At 42.3% G+C, this 20,257-nt stretch overlaps 1 protein-coding gene across 1 annotated transcript in view; it reads left to right on the forward strand.

Moving 5' to 3' along the window:
* Window positions 1-20,257, forward strand: part of AMACR (alpha-methylacyl-CoA racemase) — a 39,995-nt gene that overhangs the window by 5,290 nt on the left and 14,448 nt on the right. Inside the window, exons 2-4 of the mRNA XM_018563462.1 lie at window positions 5,456-5,709; window positions 10,537-10,680; window positions 14,273-14,433. Coding sequence (XP_018418964.1) covers window positions 5,463-5,709; window positions 10,537-10,680; window positions 14,273-14,433 — 552 coding nt within the window. The 5' untranslated portion in view covers window positions 5,456-5,462. The remainder of the gene's footprint in view (window positions 1-5,455; window positions 5,710-10,536; window positions 10,681-14,272; window positions 14,434-20,257) is intronic.

The following is a 20,257-nucleotide window of genomic DNA, read 5'->3' on the forward strand; positions in this document are numbered from 1 at the left end:
ATAATGAGTTGCTTTAGAATAGTAAGGAGAAATTATTATACGCAGTATTTTTTGCTTTACTGAAAAAAACAAAAAACTTGCCATAAATCATTCAAATGCCATCCTGTTAAATAAAAGTGCTTTTCATTCCTTTTGTCTTGTTACAATTCAACACTCTGTTATTCTCATGCAAAAAAATAAATAAATACATGTTATTTTTGTTTTAAAAGTCCCTCTTCAGTTTAAAAAGCTGAAATGGTAGGAGATTATAGACTAAATGTTTTGCTAAGAGAACGGAAAGTGAAAAATGTTATTAAAAACGAAAGAAATTAAAAAAAAAAAGATTGTATTTAGTTAGTATTATGCATGGTTAAATGGAAAGTCAGGCATAATGCTGCCTTCACCTCCTATTCACGGGTGTCTGCTTTACCTAGCAGGTTGCAAAGGAGACAGCCATGCGTGCTCTACAAACCACAGCAATTTGACAGGCAGCAGCCTATCACTCACCTTATCTCATTGCCCTAGGGATCCCACCCCTACATCCCGGAACTTGAGGGAAGCAGCACAGATCGTCTTGGAGCCGGCAATGGTGAACAGGGACCATAGGTAAGTGTTTGGAGGTGGGGCGCTGGAAAGGTACCTAGGCATTTATTTTCCTTAATGCAGAGAATGCAATAAGGTAAAAACCGCAGTGCCTTTAGTACTACTTTAACTACTTTAACACACTTGCACAGGACACAACCTGCTGCTTGGACTGTGAAGCACCAGGAGCATGCAAATGAGTGCTCATTATGTACTCTCTTTGTTATGGTAAGCTCAGAGTCCATGCTGGGTTTTACAGATCATTTTGGAGGATACCAGCCAGGACTTCGAGAAGACCTGCCAGTACCTCTAATGGTGCTCAGTCGAGCTCTGCCATTACTTCTAATGGCTCTAACAGAATCCCGGTCAGTATGGCTAATGATAGCCACAGTTTCCGGACCAGAACATCCAGAGTTCTCTGAGGTGAGGCTGGGTTTGTTGCCTCAGAGGGGTATTTTAAGCATCAGCTCTGCAAGGGGTTGGTGCTTTGTCTTCAATCCAGCTTCCTGCGTGTACAAAGAGCTTTAATACTACTATTGTGTTTTGTTTGCTGACCCGGGCCGTCTGACCATTCTCCTTTTGCTGTCCTCACTGATCTTCTGCCTGGACTCGACTTAGCTCTCTTCTCCTGCCTTATCTACTGACTACTCGTTGCTGACTTTGGACAACCCGACCACTCTCTGCTAGCTGCTTGCCTTGACCTCTGCCTGGATCTGACTACATTTTCGTTGGCTGCCGACCCGGGCGGTCCGACCATTTTCTGGATATCCCCTGTTGGAACCTCTTCCTTGTCCTCACCACATTTTGGACTACTGTCTCCTCATTGGAGCCCTCCTGTCCTTGTCCATCTTTTGGCAGGGCAATCCTGGGGGCCCGCGACTTGTTACCAGGAAGCAGCTAAACCCATTGCTATCTTTTGGCAGGGCAATCCTGGGGGCTGTGACCTAATACCAGCAAGCAGCTAAACCCATCTACACCATCTGGAGCTCTGATGAAAACTGGCTTGTGGTTTGACTCCGCGCTTCGGGTGAGCTTGTGTCATATGTCGGGGGTGTCACCATAACACTGTTTAGGAAATCCAAGTGTTATTTATGGTACTTGTCTATATTTTGGTACTTCCTTTGAAACAACCACCCTCGTCAATGTAAATTTGGGAATGGAAAAAGTATTTTCCACATAGCTAAGGCATCTCAGTGGAGTTTGTAAAGTAATCATTTAAAATTTGGTAAAATGCTCAATCATCAATGCAGGGCTCAACATTTCAAGTCCTGAGCTACTAGCCAGGCCTTAAGAGTTAAGGTGCCCTTACTCGCCACCAGTTGCCCCACCTAACCCCTACCCTGCCTCGGCCTTAACTCTGCCCCTAAACCCACCCTCTTAAATTATCTTATGAAATTACACTTTTAAATGTTAAAGGCAGAATAAAGTTACAAAAATAAATATTAACAACAACAATATTAACATAAAGCAATGTAAACATTGCTCCCCTCCACATCCCCACATATAAAATAATACCCTCACCCCTGTTCTCTGCCTCCCACATATAAAATAATATCCCACTGTTCTCTGCCCTCGTACATATAAAATAATACACTCTCTCCCCCCTGTTCTCTGCCCCCCACATATAAAACAATACACCCCCATTCTCTGCCCCCCCCACACACATGACAATCTACTCTCCCCCCCCTGTCACCACCCCCCTTCCCAGCCCACATAAAATAAAAGAAAGAGCCCCCTCACCTGCTTGCCGTTATGCCGGGAGGAGGCACGAATCTGATCCCTCGTGATTAAGTCAGGTACAGACCGGGACCGCATACCTGACTTATGATAGCAGCCACTCCTTGCTGTCCTGGCTCCGTTCCTTTCGGCCAGAGCTCTGCAGTTCTGAGCCCCGTTCGAAAGGATGGATTAGTAAGGTCTGCAGACCTTACTAATTCATCCAAGTCCAAGTCAGGTACGCGATCCGTGACCGCGTGCCTGACTGAATTTCCACTAGCCCTCTCTTTATTTCCACTCGCCAAATGCGAGCGGGCGAGTGAAAATTTTGAGCCCTGGTGTATAGCCACTATGAACAATTCTAAATGAGATTTTATGGGAGTATTAGTCTTTCAAATCTTCTTGGAGTTATTTCTGACATTTCCAAAGTCATCCATTCCATGCTTGAAGAGCATTTTATACTTTATCTTGGTGCTGCCTGCTTGCACTTTATTAAACAGACTTTGGAAACACTGGAAAATTGTGCCTAATTTATGCAATTAGGCTGATGTTTTTATGCACAAGGCATTTGATATAAGATTGAATTGGTGTCCACAAGATATGATGCATTTCCTACATAACAGACTGCTCTGATTTTGATAAAACAATCTGCTACTCTCATCCAAGATGGGATTTCAAATCTCCTGGCACTAAAGTATCCTCTGATCATTATCATGTCTCTCCCAATGTTGTGGTAGATTGCTTTGTAAGCGCCTCAATTTTTCCTAAATTATTTTTTTGTTGTAAATTATTTATTTAAAGACTTTTCAAACATTACAAACAGTACAAAGGATGTAAATCACAAAGAAAACAAGAACAGAGAACTGGGACACAAATCTTCCCTAAAACTGTATGGGAACCTAGGAGTCGTGTCCCTAAGAAAGTAATGTTGAGATAACTGGGGACATGTAATTTAAACAGGGGGTCATGACTCTGTTAATGAAATTGCAATTAGAGAAGATTGCAAACAGAATTAGAAGGAGCAGATAGGAGCCTAGAAAGATAAAGGCAAGATGGAAGAAATGGAAACAGAAAAAAAAGTCAAGGAAGAGAGAAGGAAGAGGGACACGGAAAAGGGGAGCCCTTTTTCCATCCAGGCCACGTCTAAACACAGCAAGGTTTCACATTCTTTTGAAAATGTGAATTTGTTCCAGTTAATCCAGGTGCTACTGAACTGCTCCTTGCGGTGTTGTAGAGACTGAGTAAAGTCTTCCATATCTTTAATTTCACTGACTTTTTGAAGCCAGAGCAAAATTGAGGGAGGCAAGTACCATTTCCGTGTCTATAATAAGTAGTACATTATTTGACCATGCTATATAATTTGTAAGGTTCCTCAGTCATAATTCCCTTAAAAAAGACACATCATCATTATGAATTTAGGTCAAAATAGTACTGTAAATAATAGTAAATGTGTATAGCCACATACATAAAATTTGGCAAAATAGTCAATAATGGATGTGTACAGTGATTCTTACAGAAACAATTGCCGCACAAACGAGTGGTATCACAAGCTGGATACTGTTTATTCCCAAAGTCAAAACATGCTGTAAACACACAGGCTCCTACAACTCTTAACATGTTTCGCCAAATGGCTTATTCATAGAGTTGGAGTTGTGTTTACAGCATGTTTTGACCTTGGGAATAAACAGTATCCAGCTTGTGATACCAGTCGTTTGTGCGGCAATTGTTTCTGTAAGAACCACTATACACATCCATTATTGACTATTTTGCCAAAGTTAATGTATGTGGCTATACACCTTTACGATGGACTATGTGGACCTACATTCATATTCATGATGTGTCTGTTTCAAGGGAATTATGTCTAAGGAACCAGCTTGTGATACCAGTCATTTGTGCGGCAATTGTTTCTGTGAGAACCAGTATCAAGCTCCAGGGTGCCCACTTTTTTTGCCTGCACCAACAAGAGGGATGGGGCTGTGTGACCCCAGGACAAGAAATATGAGCGGTGGCTGCTTTGTGAGTTTAATGAATGTGTATAGTCACTGTGATACAATGATTTCCAGGCTTTCCAGCTCTATGTTGTACCTTGTGCTATGCTATAAAATCTTTTATCTACAGTGCATTGGAAGAAGCCTAGGTGTAGCTGGTTTTTTTTCTTTTGTCTTCTGGATCTTGATATGGGACAAGATCCTTGCAACGTTGGGGCTTGTGAGTGGTACCTTTTTTCTCATTATGGTGGGTAAAAATGTGTCCCTTGGAATTGGGTGTTCCATAGCTTTTACTGACAAAAAATTCTAGATGGGGATTTTTTTTTATGAAGTAGGAACATGAATGAAGACATTTAGGCAAATTAATTAATTAAAATAAATACTGTATTTGATGTTTAAACTATTCTTGTTCTGCTACAGATGATATCTTCACTTTTAGTATAGAATGACCTTTATTCATGGTAGTTTCTTTTTGACAAGGAACAATTGCTGCATTATTAATTCTTAATCCTGCTTTACAATTTATTAGATTTTTTTTGTATAATACCAAATAATGCATTTATTATGCGGGAATGATAATGAGTGTTCCTACATGTGTCCTTAATGTCCAAATGTGGCTTAATACATACTGCAGGCAGGACTTAATAATTAGCCTTCCAAAAACCCTTAGGGCTCATTCACAGCACATCAGTCGAGCTGCCTTGACCTGCACACATCAGTGCAAGCTTGACACCAGAGCACATAGAAAACAATTGCTTTCTCTGTGCCCTGTTCACCCTATAATGCTGTGTTGGGGTGGTTGCATAAAAATGCATTTTTCCCTCAATGCACGAAAGCAACATTATGTGACATTTCAATAAAGTAAAAAAAAAAAGAACAAAATGTAGAGTGCTGTGTGTTTTAACAATATAAAGCGCCACTGCTTACCATCCCAACACAATGCACATCAGCCCAAACCCGATTTAGCATGGGGGCTGGTGTGAATGAGCCCTAAAATGCAAATATTTGTTTTTAAAGAAGCAAAGACATCTTATGCTTTTCCTATCGGCTTCCTTTGTGTAATGTTACCTTATCCGATGCACCTCACGAGATGCAATATGAAAATGAAGACATCAATTTCACACTTTTATACTTCAAAATGAAACGGCCTTCAATAAACTTTTTTTTTTTTGTATTTTTCTCTTTAATAGTGACGTGATGGCTTTAGCTGGCATTAAGGTGTTGGAGTTGGCAGGACTGGCCCCTGCGCCCTTCTGTGGAATGATACTCGCTGATTTTGGGGCCAAAGTGATCCGGGTGGATAGAGCCAAAAGTGCGGTTGCAAGTGACACTATGGCACGTGGTAAAAGGTCTATAGCGTTGGATCTCAAGAGCCCGGGAGGAGTCAGTGTGCTGAAGAAGTTGTGTAAACAGTCAGATGTCCTTATTGAGCCATTCCGCCATGGTACGTGATCATCACATATCATTGAGCTAATAATGTCCAGGTTATAAATATTGATGTGTGCTCTGTGTGCATGATAATGACACACGATCGCATGAGCTATCAAACTTAGCCATACAAGCAAGCAAGCCAACTTTTTTTTGGTATAAATGGTTGCGAATGAATAATAGGCATCCCAGTCATTGGAATTAGGTGGCCAAGCGCATTCATAAAATGCCAACCAAAACTTTTTGTTGTGTTTTTAGATAGCATGGGGAAGAATTGGATTCTCTGTAAGATTTGTATTTCTGTCTTTGTCAGTATTGGGGAGGATTTCCCTCACTCCCTGTCCTATGTCAACATCCTATTAAACACCACTGCTGATGACACAAGGTGCCAACTTAATGTCAACCAGTTGAGTACAGTCTCAGTCTAGGATCCACATGAACATGATTGAGAGACTATCGCATATAGTTTATGGTGCCTGTAACTTCTTTGACATATTTATGTACTTTTTTTTGTTTGTTCAAAAATGTTATTTATTCAAGTTTTTCAAGGGTTGTAAGACACTAAAAACATTGTAACTAGAAGGTGTTTGAAAAACTCATTTGCAATACAACAAAGGGAAGGTCGCACTTTAGGAATTTGTGAAACCAGAAAAAACAGCATGGCCACAATTTTTAAAACAAGATGGCGGCATCATGAGTTAGAATTATATTAGAGGTCAAGTTCTAATATCTTTGTATGCTGAGTAGTGGGTGTGATATGGAGGTCCTGGGTATGAGATAAAAGATGAGGTAAAGTGAGGATAAGAGGAAAGGAACTGGAGAGGGTATAGCAAAGCAGAAAGAGGGGAATGTAGTATGATGGGGAATCTTGTTTGAAAATAGTCGTTGTCAGAACATTCATTTGATTTTCTGATAGTTAATGAGGTCAAATCAATGATCATTTTTGACCGTAGTGACTAAAAAAAAAATCAAAGAGCCAAGATGATACATTTTTAAAATTCTAACAGTGGATGTGGTTCAGGAAACGCCATTAATTTCCAAAATCCAATTTTAAAACCAAATGAAATTTAACCAGTTGACATCCGGGGTGTTAAACCCCCTTCCTATCCAGGCCATTTTTCAGTAGTGTTTGGTGTCTCTTTACCCGACGTGACCCAAAACAGCAAGGAGCTGATCTCCCTCCCTCCTCCTCTTGACGCCCTCCCGAGCCGGTCCCGTGCCGCAGACGGGCTATCAGATCCCGGGATTAAAGGTGAGGGGTCAGGAGAGGGGAGTGGTGGCACTCGCGAACGGGGGGGCTCCGAAAATCACGCCATACAAGCGATCGGCGGCTATAGAGCCGCCGATCGGTTGTATGTAAAACAGCCGTTAACGGTTGTAGAAACGAGCGGGTCTTTCTTGCCCGTGCGCGCGCGCTAGGGGGCATGCGCGAGCAGGAGAAAAATGCCGTCTGGACACGGCAACCCGCTGATGCGAGTCTGCCGTCCGTCCGTTTTTTCTTAACGGGCGGACGGCAAGAGGTTAAAGGACATTCATCAAATCATAGACCTCACACTGTGATTCTGTTCCCAGGCTCCTGTTTCTGTGACCTTGTCCCTGATTCCAACTTCCAAATTCTGTGAATGACTGACTTAATTTTCCATTGACTACATTTCCAATCTGCCACTTGCCCTGACCTTCTGCATGTTTCTGATCATGATTCTTGTCTGCTGCCTGCCCTGACCTCTTGCTTGCCTTTGACCACACTCTCGCCTCTTGGTTTTGTACTCCTAGGTTCTGCCAGCTGTAAACTGTTGCAGAGGGTATCCGAGGATTGCAGTGTGTTCTTTACAATTTCATTACTTTTAATTTTTAATGCTTTTGAAATGTCTTTTCTTTGCTATGTCCTCTTGTGTCACGGAGACCCTGCATCTCCATCTGGTTAGTACAGCTGCTGGCATTAACCTCACCGGATTGTAACCGCCATCCATGCATAATATAGCACAATGCTTGTTTTTTTGTTACATTAAAGAACCTAAACAGTTCCCCTAACCAAATCCCACAGCAGTTTCGGAGAAGTGGCAACCCTCTCTGTGGGAAAACATGTTTTAACTAAATGCATTTGTTCAAACATAATCAATGTACAAAGTACAACATAAAGATACGTGGAAAGGTTCAGATAAAATCAGCTTCTCTCTTCAGTTTGTTCAGTTAAGATTTGAAAATGAAAGAGAGAAGCCGATTGGTTGCTGTTAAAACCATAAAACCACATATATTGAAATATGTATGTGTGAACCTTATATGATGATTGATTTTCTATATTTTAATCTATCCAAGTTTGGAGATTCAGTTTTTACTATACTGCTGATTTTTGAGTTTACAATTGGTAATCAATCAGTAAGCCTGACAGGCAGACCTAAGTATAGTTGAAACAGTTGTTGGGAATGTTCAAAGAACACTATGATGCCCAAAATGGGATACAAGGAGAACACATGACTCAGCTACTAGAGTATGGCACTCCCTTATGCTAATCAGAAATACTTTTAAGGTAAACATCACATAGGTTATTTTAAAGTAAAAGCATGGATAAAAGGATGAGGGATGACCCTTCAAGTGACACACACTCACTCACACTACAGACACACACGCACAGCATCTCACAGACACACCCACACTCACATTGAATAGACAGACACCTGTTAGGACTATTTTTACTTACTACCTAAAGCCACGTTTCTTATAGATTTCTGCTGTATCGTAATCATCAAGCATTTTATAGACTCATTCTGTAAGATATACCATATCCTGTAATATTTTGTAACTTTAAATTAAACATATTCTGAACTTTATGCAACAACGGAAAACAATCATCTATTATTAAACTTTTCCACCCTATGCTTCGAGAAAAGGAATATGACATAAAAAATCATATTTCGTGTCATTTTCTTACATTAATGGCGAGTCAGCCACTCCGCAGTTTCCGTAATTACATTGGTGAGTCAGCCACGAGTCTCAGCCCGATTCGAGTTTTTCCACATTTTCCAAGTTTTTTCTCCTCACCTTGATGAGAGGGAATGATGGACAATTTGCAAAAATCAGCAAATTATGAGATCAAGCTTCAGGTGAAAAAACTTCATACGGAACCATCGAAAAAGAACCTATACGAAGCAAGGAAAGGAATTCACGTGCAAAGACCATATGCTCCAGATTTTGCCTGTTCCAGTTTTGATAAATTCCCCTCAGTGTATCTTAAACAATGTCTGTCTTTTTTAAAATCCTTTTTTGCATCTCAGTGCTGCTCATCTGCTGCAGCCTCTTTCAGGTATTTCATCTCTACATGCACACGCTCCAGCTTTGGCTGCACATCATTGCTCTGGACCAGCTTACTGATAGTAATAGACTGGGAGACAGTTGTCACCCTATAACAGGAAATGCCTGAACAAGGACCACCTTGACCGGATCACCAGGAATTATTTTAATAAAAAGCTGCAGATCTGTAAAGATTGGAAACGACTTTTACAGTCACATTAACATTAAAGGAGAACTATGGGGTCAGTGTTTTTCCCCTTAGTTCTCCTTAGGGTAACGGGAGGACACAATCTAGCGTCCTCCCGTTACCTTAAGCTCAGTATACCGCGAGCTTAGGGTATACTGGCGGTATACTGAGACGCCGCAGCCGGAGCGGATCCCGGCGTAGATGACGGGATCCGCCCAGCTGCGTGAGTGACAGCTGGCTCTGCCTATCTAGAGGCAGAGCCAGCTGTACCCGCCCCCTCCCCAGTCCGTTCAGCCAGTCAACGCTGGCAGATCGGAGCGGGGAGAGGGGAATCCAGCCCTCCCCCTGTCACGGCAGAGAGCCGTGACAGGATCGAGAGGTGAGCGAACCTGGTATGTGTTCGCTCACCTCCCGATCTACTGAGCCGACCTGTGACAGTCTCATTGTCACAGGTCGGCTAGAACTATGAGATGAGTGGAAATCACTCATCTCATAGTTCTCCTTTTAAAGCTTAAAACAGAACTCAAGGGAAACAAATTCTAGGTTCAAATTGTCTGGGTTCAAAAATAACAAAGTTATACTCACCCGATCCCCGGAGATGGCGGGCTCTTAGACTGGTCTCTGGAGCCTCTCTCCACTGAGATGATGTGCATGGTCACATGTCCTAGTCGCATGTCCTAGAGTTCCAGGAAGTAAAGTGAGATGGATTAATCTGCCCTTAGTAAAAATGACCACTGTGAGAAGAATGTGGAGGACAAGAACAATAAGGAATGCAAAGAATACAAAGCCGGCAATTATCTAGGAGTATGTGTTTGTAGATTGTCATTACTAAACATTTCTAAAGGTGACTTTGTTGTCATTTCAAATATATCGGTAGAGTTCTTCTTTAGGTAAAACTAGCACGCAGTAAAGCTACAGGTAAATGTAGGTAAACCGGCCGTATCGGGCAGTTTCCGGAAAGGACAGGTGCTATGTGTGATTAGTATGCAGCTCCTGTCCTTCTCTATGGGAATACACAGCCGTACACTCTGCACGTCCGTGTGGGTGCGGGTGTCCGTACTCGTACGCTGACAGGATAAATCCTGTCTGCGTCCGAGCCGGGGCACCCGCATTTGGGGGGAGCGTAGGGCGGCCTATAGAGAAGGACAGGGGCTGCGTACTAATCACACGTAGCACCTGTCCTTCCCGGGAGCTGCTCGATACGGCCGTGCACGCAGCCTGGAGCTGTAAGTGCCGGACGTTTCTTGTGAGAATGGGGCCTCATATGCATTATAAAGTTAATTATTATATGGTGTTTGTAAGAATAATCTGAAACTTTCCGGTGCAGATATTATTTTGTAATAAATCCATCTGTGGTCTTATGCACAGGCGTGATGGAAAGTCTGGGGCTCGGTCCAGATGTCATACTTAAAGAAAATCCACAGCTCATTTATGCACGGTTGACTGGATATGGGCAATCTGGAACGTATGCCAAGGCAGCAGGTCACGATATTAACTACGTCTCTCTCTCAGGTATACACCAAAAAAACTGATACCATTTACAGTTTTGACTGTTTTATTTGATTTTTTGTGAAATAGGTTTACAAGTTTATAAATTGTTGTTTTATATGTTTTTGTAAATTATTTGTATTGAGCTTATTGTGCAAATAAACATTTAAAGTGAACCTGAACTCAAAAAGGGAAGACAAATGGTAGTGTACTTGCTGTGCCTAGGTTCTCTTGTTCTGCAGATGCAGTGTGAGATCATCTAAGGCACTGCCTGCTAATCTCACTGTAAATGAAGTGAGATTTGCTGATGTCACTACCGTGGTGCTCACAGTTCTTGCTGGAAAGGAATCTGTACCTGAGGACCTGCAGTGCAAAGATATCTTTGCTTTTGCCTTTATCCTTTCTGGGGATCAGTACTGGTGAGTAGATCACTGCTTGCTTTTTTTGAGCACAGGTTGCACAGTTCAGTAAAATATTGTATGTTGTTTTACATATTTCTGCATAAATTTAACATAAATATTTCTGAATTATTTTTCATTCCACTTGTCCTTTAGAGACTATTTAGCAGTCTGTTGTACATGACCTTTTGTTTACAGAGATCAGTTGATCAAACTGCATTTTGCACACAGTATGGAATGACACATCGCAGCCACTCATCCCTAATCGAACAGCTCTGTCTGACATCCCATGGTGTACGTACAGATCCGTATTGGGCTGTTCCCGGGAAGGACAGGTGCTGCGTGTGATTGCCTGTTCTTCTCTATGGGAGTACGCGGCCGTGCGCTCACCCGAACTGCAGGTCCATGCGGGTGTCCGTACTCGTACATAGACAGGACGGACACCCGCATGGACGTGCAGTTCGGATGAGCGTACGGTGGCGTACGGCCGGGTACTCCCATAGAGAAAACAGGCTGCTGCGTGCACTCAAACACAGCACCTGTCTTTCCCGGGAGCGGCCCGATATGGTCATGCACGCCATACGGATCTGTACGGGCCGGCTGTTAGTCGTGTGAATGAGGACTTAAAGGAGAACTATGGGGTCAGTGTTTTTCCCCATAGTTTTGCTTAGGGTAACGGGAGGACACAAACTAGCGTCCTCCCGTTACCCTAAGCTCAGTATACTGCGACGTCGGGATCCGCCTAGCTGCATGAGTGACAGCTGGCTCTGCCTATCTAGAGGCAGAGCCAGCTGTACCCGCCCCCTCCCCCGTTCGTTCTGCCAGTCAGCGCTGGCAGATCGGAGCGGGGAGAGGGGAATCCAGCCCCTCCCCCTGTCACGGCAGAGAGCCGTGACAGGATCGAGAGGTGAGCAAACCCGGTATGTGTTCGCTCACCTCCCGATCTACTGAGCCGACCTGTGACAGTCTCATTGTCACAGGTCGGCTAGAACTATGAGGTGAGTGGAAATCACTCATCTCATAGTTCTCCTTTAAGTGCTTGTTAAGCTGTGTTGATCTGCTTTGGTCATCAAGGCCCCATGCAAATACTATTGTTGTCTGCGGGCCCAGTATACTCCAAAGCATTGCACTGGTGAGCACCGGGGTAAAATGTAGACAAACTGTGTTTTGTTTGTGTTTTTAGGCTCTAGGGCTGCAGCTAACGATTATTTTCATAATCGATTAGTTGCCCGGTTATTTCCATAATCGATTGAGAGAGAGAGAGACTCTTAATGCAACCAATTGATTAGTTAAAAAAAATAATCAGGCGACAAATCAATTATGAAAATAATTGTTAGCTGCAGCCCTAGTTATGATTATATGCACCAACAATATTACACCTGCTGAGACTTTTCATATTTATTTTTGCCAAGGTGCATTAAACCTATCTCTAAGCAAAGCAATGTGACACGCTAAATAAATTAATAAAGGTGAAAAGACTTGAGAATGCCATGGAACCTGCCCATGTGTATAGTAAGAAAAGTAGATAAAATGTCAAATAACAGTGTACAATGTGTGTGCATGCTTAATAGAGCATGGGGAAATTTGTATTACCATTATTATATGAACTCATGCATTATGCATTCTAATGGATTGACTTAGAAAAATCTATACTAACCACACATTTTGCAAAGATTAAAAGTCTTTTATGCTTACTGTAACAGAATGTATAGAAGCGTATAGAGCGTAGCAATTGAACATTTGTGCTGTAAAGGAAGTGCCTACTTTCACTAACTTTTTATATAGCTAGTCCTTGACTTATGAAAGGGCTACATTTATTAACTCTTTTTATGTAAATTGCGATTTAATTGTAAGTGCAGCTCTGCATCTTTGCGTCTGCCATCAGATTGGTATCTGCAAGTCTAATTTAACTATTCCTACAAGGAGTTCAGACGTCCTTTGGACTGCTGGACCTGGGGAGTAGGTAGGTAGTTTATTGAAGGAGAAGGGGAATACATCCTATACATTTAACATCAGTGGCTAGCTTTCTTGCATTGCAGCTCACCATCCTGTTTGTACCCCAGCTTGGCATATGTGACTGTCTTCTTGGAGTTTGTATGTCCTCCGAATGTCTGTGTGGGATTTCTCCCACAATCTCAAAAGCATAATGGTAGGTTCATTGACTGACTCCCTCCCACACTGGCCCTAGCGTATCTGGAGACAATTGATTGGGAGCTCCTTTAGAGCATTGATGGGAATGGTTCTGTGTACTATTTAAAGTGATGTGTAATATGCCAGTGCAATGCAAATTTGGGATATAAATACATTTTTGAATCCGTGTTACTTAGGTGTTATGTAAACGGGAGTGCTTGCATTTGTTTAAAGCTTATAATTTTGAGAAACCTTGTCATCTAGCTCTCTGTAGAGCATAGGATATTGTCCACTCCAAGTTATATCTACTGGTGTTCTACCAGTGTCATCAGGTTCAGGTTGCTTGACACTGTCCATCTTGCAGACTCGTACAGCGATAAAGCCCTTCCGGTGTTGTGATGTCAGTGCAAAGCAATGAATGTAGTTGTGGAAGAAATCAGTGTGGAGATCTCACATATGGTTAGGCTGCAGGGTACCACACATGTGGTGTGTGCAACCCTATGAATACTTATATGGAGAATGCATTTGTCTCCATGCAGGTCCCGGGTGAGAGGTTTTAGCACTCAATTGCTCTGGGTTGGCCCAAATCCAGTTCAGCTGTGTAAAACTCCAAAATCGTGGAACAGATTAGTGGTGAAAAAAAATCATATAAATGCGTTTTATATGGTATCTAAAAAAAAAATCAATCAACAAAATCGATGACCTCCTGAGACATTCTTTCCTGTGACCTGGGATCCTCTGCAACCTGATGGGCCGTTTTTTCCGCTAATCAGGTTTAGATCAATTCAGAGACACAGCTTTTGTTTTTATTTCAAAAATATATTTTCCAGGACTTTGATATTATTCTTCACTAGGATCCAGGAGGCATAAGCCATAGCACAGCAGAGGTATCTTTTAAAGGAAGATCTGCTCACCAGTGTCACTTTTTAGAAGTTGAGAGGAGATGGAACACACTAATATATTTCAGCCAAACTGAGTTTTCAGTTTTGAAAGGAATGATCCTTTGATAATATTGCAATATTACTGAAACTGACATGTTACTTTTTGTTTTTTTTATGTGTGTAAAATGCTTTCTCATTTCCTTTTAGGTATGTTGTCGAAACTAGGAAAGAAGCAAGAGGCACCAACCTTCCCCCTCAATCTCCTGGCAGACTTTGCAGGCGGTAGCTACATATGTGCACTGGGCATTGTCCTGTCTCTCTTCGAACGCAGTAGATCAGGACAAGGACAAGTCATTGATTCAAGTATGGTAAGTATTCTTTCTTCTAACTCTAGGCTACGAATTAAGTACTCATATTAATGTAGTCTAAAGCTGACCATACACGGCCAAAATTTTAACCTTGGTTGGCCCTGTCGTCACCATCTAGCTCCACAAATGCAATTTCAAAATCAAAGCCAAAAAGTCCAAATCACGTGCATTCGCTGCTCGAGTGTTCAGATAGCCACGTGTTTTGTGGTTGTCTGTATATAATAGCTGGGAGATTGACTGTATCACGTGTGTGGCTGGGTTACAACTTTTAGGGCCGGTGCACACCTATGCAACACCCCACTGCGTGGCAATCGTGCGCAATTACGTGCGGATTGCCGCGTGGTCAGGAGACGTATAGGTGTGCTCCGATCGCGCTGTGGGCGCCATTATTTTTCAATGGCACCCCAGTCGCGCCGGGCAGATCGCGTGGTTTCCTGATGAGATTCCGCCTGTGCTTCTGAACATGATCGTGGCTAAAACAGCCACGTGTCATGTATCGCAGAATAAAGGTACTTGTACCTATGCGATTTATCGCGTGGTTTGAGTCGTGCGTTATCGCACAAAACACAGATTCACATTGAAGTCAATAAAGGCTGCTCACACCTTTGCGGTTTGACGCACGACCGAAAAGGTGCAGGAGCTATTTGCAGGCGGTTGTCGCGCAGTTTGGGTCCCAGAGACATCACTATGCATTAAAAAAATGCGCTACAAACGCGCAGTTTACAATGAACAGTCGCGCGAAGGAAAATACAAATGTGTGCATACAAATTTAACACTGATCTGTATATATCCTAGTTATGTTGGGAAGTATTTTTATTGTCTGTGAATCCTAAAGCTTTGCAGTTGAAATAGCTTGTCATTTCCCCTATGTACAGGGCTGGGATTTGTGTGACCACTGTGTGTAAAGGCCCCTGTGGCCCCCTGCACATGAATGTAAAGATGTACAGACATAGGAATGACATTTTCAGAAAAACTCAGTAGTCTATCTTGTGTTGTGTTCCATCCATCCATCCTTTCTCCGCCCATCTAAATTAGAGGGTTAGTTTTTATTGTGGTCAGTGTATAGCTTAGAAATTTCTACTCCCTTCCTGTTCTGTGATACATTGTCATCCACATTTCTCCAAAGAGGCCACACACAGCAATGCAATATGTCCGAGGTTTTAACCCTTTCCCAGCATGACCATGATCCACTATTTTGGCTCATGGTCATTCTGTGTCCAGCCCCTTGCTACCCCTATTGCTTTTCTTGTTTTCCAGATGGCCCATAAGTCTGACTGCCATTTATTGTTGCAAATAGAGAGACGAGTAGCATTGGAAGATTCAGATTGCTACATTTAAAAAGGCCAATGGTACACTTAAACTTTGAAGCAAACCTGTTGTCAATTTCCAAATAAACCTGTTGCCTTTAAAGAATACTGTTAATATCTCTCCTAATACCGACACCCAGTGGCGTAACAAGAACCTTCAGGGCCCCGGTGCAAAAAACCATGAAGGCCCCCCCCAGACCTCCACCACCATGGCACCGCATGGTTAACAGGAAGGCTGCCGAGGTCCCCAGCAAGCGCAGGACCTCAGGCAGCCGTTTCAGTTTAAAACTTTAGTGCTGATGAGATGACAAGGGAGCATGAAGCCAGCTTCCCGGCCAATCAGAAAGCAGGGCGTCGCGTCATTACACGACGCCCGGCTTCCTGATTGGCCGGCCAGACGGCTCCGGCTGGGTACTGGAGGAAGGCCGAGTTCTCGCTGGAGAGGCCCCGGGGGTGACAGTCTGCACATACTAAGGTAAGGTAACCTTACCTCACGAGGCCAGCTGTAATGACGCGCTGCCCGGCTTCCTGATACCGGATGTACATAGCTGACTTTTATTATAATGTATTGATGTGGGCCCCCCCCCCCCCCCTCCCCCCCCCCCCCCCCAACAGGCGGAACGCCAGGGTCCGGTCGCAATTGCGACCGCTGCGACCCTGGTAGTGCCAACACCACTAAACGCCACTCTGTTGATGAGGAATCATTCCCCATAATCTTCTGGGAAACTGACTCTTTTAGGAGTGGCAACCTCTTTTGTCCCCTGCAGCGCCCACTGGTTCCTCCTACCGAACTTCACGTCACTTCTATGTCCCATAGATATACGAAAGTCAGCAAGAGGAAACACTGACAGGGTGAAGAGTTTGAGGAAGTTGTCAGAAGTGAACAATCTAAGACAAGATGGCTGAACTTGAAAGTGAACTGAATTGGAGAATTTTGCCAAATCCGCTATTTCAGCCTAGATTGTTCACTTCTCCGGCCTTCTCCAAACTCTTTACCCTTTTGTGAATAACCCTGTGAGTGTTGCGGGGAACAATTCTTCAGCAATGGAGAAGCATTCGGCAGTGCAGGCAGCAGGACCTGTAAGTATTTACAGTCTTCTTTTCAGGTAACTGGTTTATTTTGATATTGATATTGTGCACAAGGTCACTTTAAACCCCAGCATTGACCCTAAGCTGACTCTTGGCGCAATACGCAGCATGGACCTACCTTTTTAAACACCAGAACTTCTGCCCTTGGACAGGACTAAGTTGAAATGACTGCCAGGTCCACTTTACTTCAAAAGTTTTATTGTTTTCATCAAAACATACACAAAACATACACTAATAAAAATAATCCCAAATCATTTTCATGGTGGCTGGACAAGGGATTATATAGAATTGGTCAATACTTCAAGATGGGGAAACCTCTGACTTTGAAATATTGCAGGGAGCACTTGGGCATGCCCCTGTCAGAGTTGTTTTGGTACTATCAGATTACCCACTTTTTGGGTACTATATTAGTATGGAGCGACTCTGGCAGTCGCCTTAGTCCTTATGAACAATGGTGCCTTCAGTCTACAAATCAGAGAGGGGCTATTTCCCTTCTCTATTCCATGCTGATAGAATCCTCCCCTAAACAGTCATACATGTTGTTATGGGAACAGGATATGAATGCGGTGGTTTCTGAGGAGGTATTGAGTCGTTGTTCTAGGGTAACAACTAGGGGTCTGCTAAACGTGTCATTGGTGGAGGCTACCACCTGGAGAAGGTCTTCTCCAGGTGGTACCTGTTGCCCTCCAGAATTGCCCGCATGTACCCGGGAGCACCATCTTTATGTTTCCGGGAGTGTGGACTCGAGGGCACCATGTACCACATATGGTGGTCATGCCCTCCTATCCGTGGATTTTGGAGAAAAATCTTTAACTTAATATTTAAGGTTACGGGTGTACGGGTCCCTAGGGACCCTGGGTGTGTCCTGCTTAATGACACTGTTCCTGGAACCTCTAGACATTGCAAGAGACTGATAGCTTTTATGTTGCTGGCAGCTAAAATAGCTATTGCCAAGGCCTGGGAGACATCCAAGGTGTCCTTAAGACAGGTAAGGATTAAACTGTCCTGGATTATGACTCATGAAAAGCTAGAGAGTATTCTCCTGGATAAAGTGGCACAGTTTGAACTTACCTGGGATCCATGGATGGCTTACATAAGATCGATACCAACATTAGAGGGGAAAATGGGGTGGGGTTTCCAGCCCAATCTGACCAAATAGCTGGATGTCATGGAACGCTAAAGTGATCTATAGGCATTAGTGGATGTCGGAGTGGGAATGGGAACTCAGACGGGTTGGAGTAATTATGTATACCTACAGATGTTATGTTGTCTTGTTGAATTGTGTAAAGGCATAGTCCTTTGCTTTATGTTTGCTGTCTGTCTTGTTGGTCCTTTAGGTACCCTGCCCTTGCTAAAGTAATACCTTAAGTGAAGCATACTAGGGAATAGTTAGATATCAACATAGACATCCATAAGATGTCCTTCTCACTATGAACTATTTCCACGATTTAGCAATAAAAAGCAGCTAGTAGTGAATCATATTGTTTTAGGATTGGATACTTTCTAATAGGAGAATAAGAAACTGGCCGGGCAGGAAGTACAATGTAATCTTTATGGATATTGTCTTACTGTATTGTGTAATGTTGCCAGGTTCACTTTAAACTGATGTTTAAGAATGCACTTTTAAAAAGTTGTAGTGATTTTCTAAGAACTTCAAAAATAATGGCTAAAAAATATTTTTTTTTAAAAAAATAAAAGGAGAGTCTAATTATCTGGTGTCGTTGCATATAAGCGAGGCAGAGGATCATAGAAGAGCTGGATTCTTAGATCCATCTTCCAGTGCAGTCCAGATCATTTGCACACTGTTGCCTGAGCTGGAACAAGTACACAGAAGTACACAGGCAGTTTTGTGGCCTAATAATCCTTTCTATTTATTTAGTTCTCATTAGTACATTTATAAAGATAGATTTGCTTTTAATCAGCCTTCCAATTTTCCACTTCAAAAGTTTTATATAAGAAAGTATTTAATGCTGCAGTTTTTCTAGGATTAATTTTTTCATACATTTACTGTGAAAGCCCTTCAGGCAGATTTAAGTAGGAAATATGTGGTAAATTCAGAGCACCTAGTACAATGTTGGCTTAGAAAAGAAATATAAATTATTATCTGTATAAAACCAAAATGATTTAGCTGTGAAAAAATATTTTGCTAAAAAAAAATCCCTTTTGGAAACTTACAGGGTTATTCACAAAATGGTGAAGAGTTTGGAGAAGGCAGGAGAAGTGAACAATCTAGGACAACAGAGCTGATTTAGAAACATTCTCTAATTCAGCTCACTTTCCAGTTCAGCTATGTTGTCCTAGATTGTTCGTTTCTCCTGCCTTCTCCAAACTCTTCTCCCTTTTGTGAATAGGCATGTTAGACTTTCTCAGTGCTTCCAGAAATCATCTTTTTATAAAATGTTCATCACAAGGACTCTCAGTAAGATCTCTTCTATCAATGTCTAACAATAAGCTGTTGACCTTTGCAGCTGTCTCGACAAGCTTCCTATTCATGAAGTTTGAATTATTTACTTTTATGCAGATGCGTTCTTATGTAATACGCATTCTTTAAAATCTTTCACCCCTAGATTGGGGCAACTCTCTGGATCGACTGCTTTGTGAACCTAATCCCCCCAAGCATGCTATCTCTAGGGCCTATAGGTGCTATATAGTAGAATTGCATTATGTAAATTAGGGATGTTCAGATACCAAGCACCGTACTGGTAACAAGTACAAGTACAGATACTTTTCCAGCTCCAAGACTAGACCGAGAAAAATTCTAAAGTTAGGAGGCAGCTGTCATTTGTAAGGAGTATACGGAGCTCCTGGGATTTGTACATCTCTGTTTTATTGTATGATCTTTTTAAAAATAAATATATATAAGTGATGCACCGATACCATTTTTTCCAAGTACAAATACTGATACTTGTCCAAGTCCTCACAGATACGAGTACTGATACATTTTTGTTTAGCGACATGTGACCGGTTTTCTAAAACAATACAGACTAATGATTTCAGGACAGTGGTGGAGTGCCAGAGCCGGGTCCCAGCTGCAACCGCTGCAACCCTGGTAGTTCTCTTGAAAATGCCAAGTATCGGCACTGGTATCTGAACATCCCTAATGTAAATCAATCTGGCCTTTCAAAATGAGCCACTAATTTTCCAAATATATCTACCATTGGTATTCTTTAAGCTTTTAATAGAGCATGGAGTACAATCGCTGTGCCTACTTACAGAGAAATTATATTAAGCGTTTACCATGCAGCTTATATTTCCCCCTGTAGTGCCTATGTTATAGGCCTTAGTTACTTTGTGTCCTCAATCTCTTTTTCTATTTTAAAAGGGAAATATCAGGGGTCTGATATTTCCCCGAAGCCCCCAGCAGTAAAGCAAAAAAAAAAAATGTAATAAACATAAATTTAAAAAAATTAAATATAAAAAAAATAAAA

This window comes from Nanorana parkeri, unplaced genomic scaffold (genome assembly GCF_000935625.1).
Source record: "Nanorana parkeri isolate BGI_ZX_2015 unplaced genomic scaffold, ASM93562v1 scaffold666, whole genome shotgun sequence".
Taxonomy (NCBI): Eukaryota; Metazoa; Chordata; class Amphibia; order Anura; family Dicroglossidae; genus Nanorana; species Nanorana parkeri.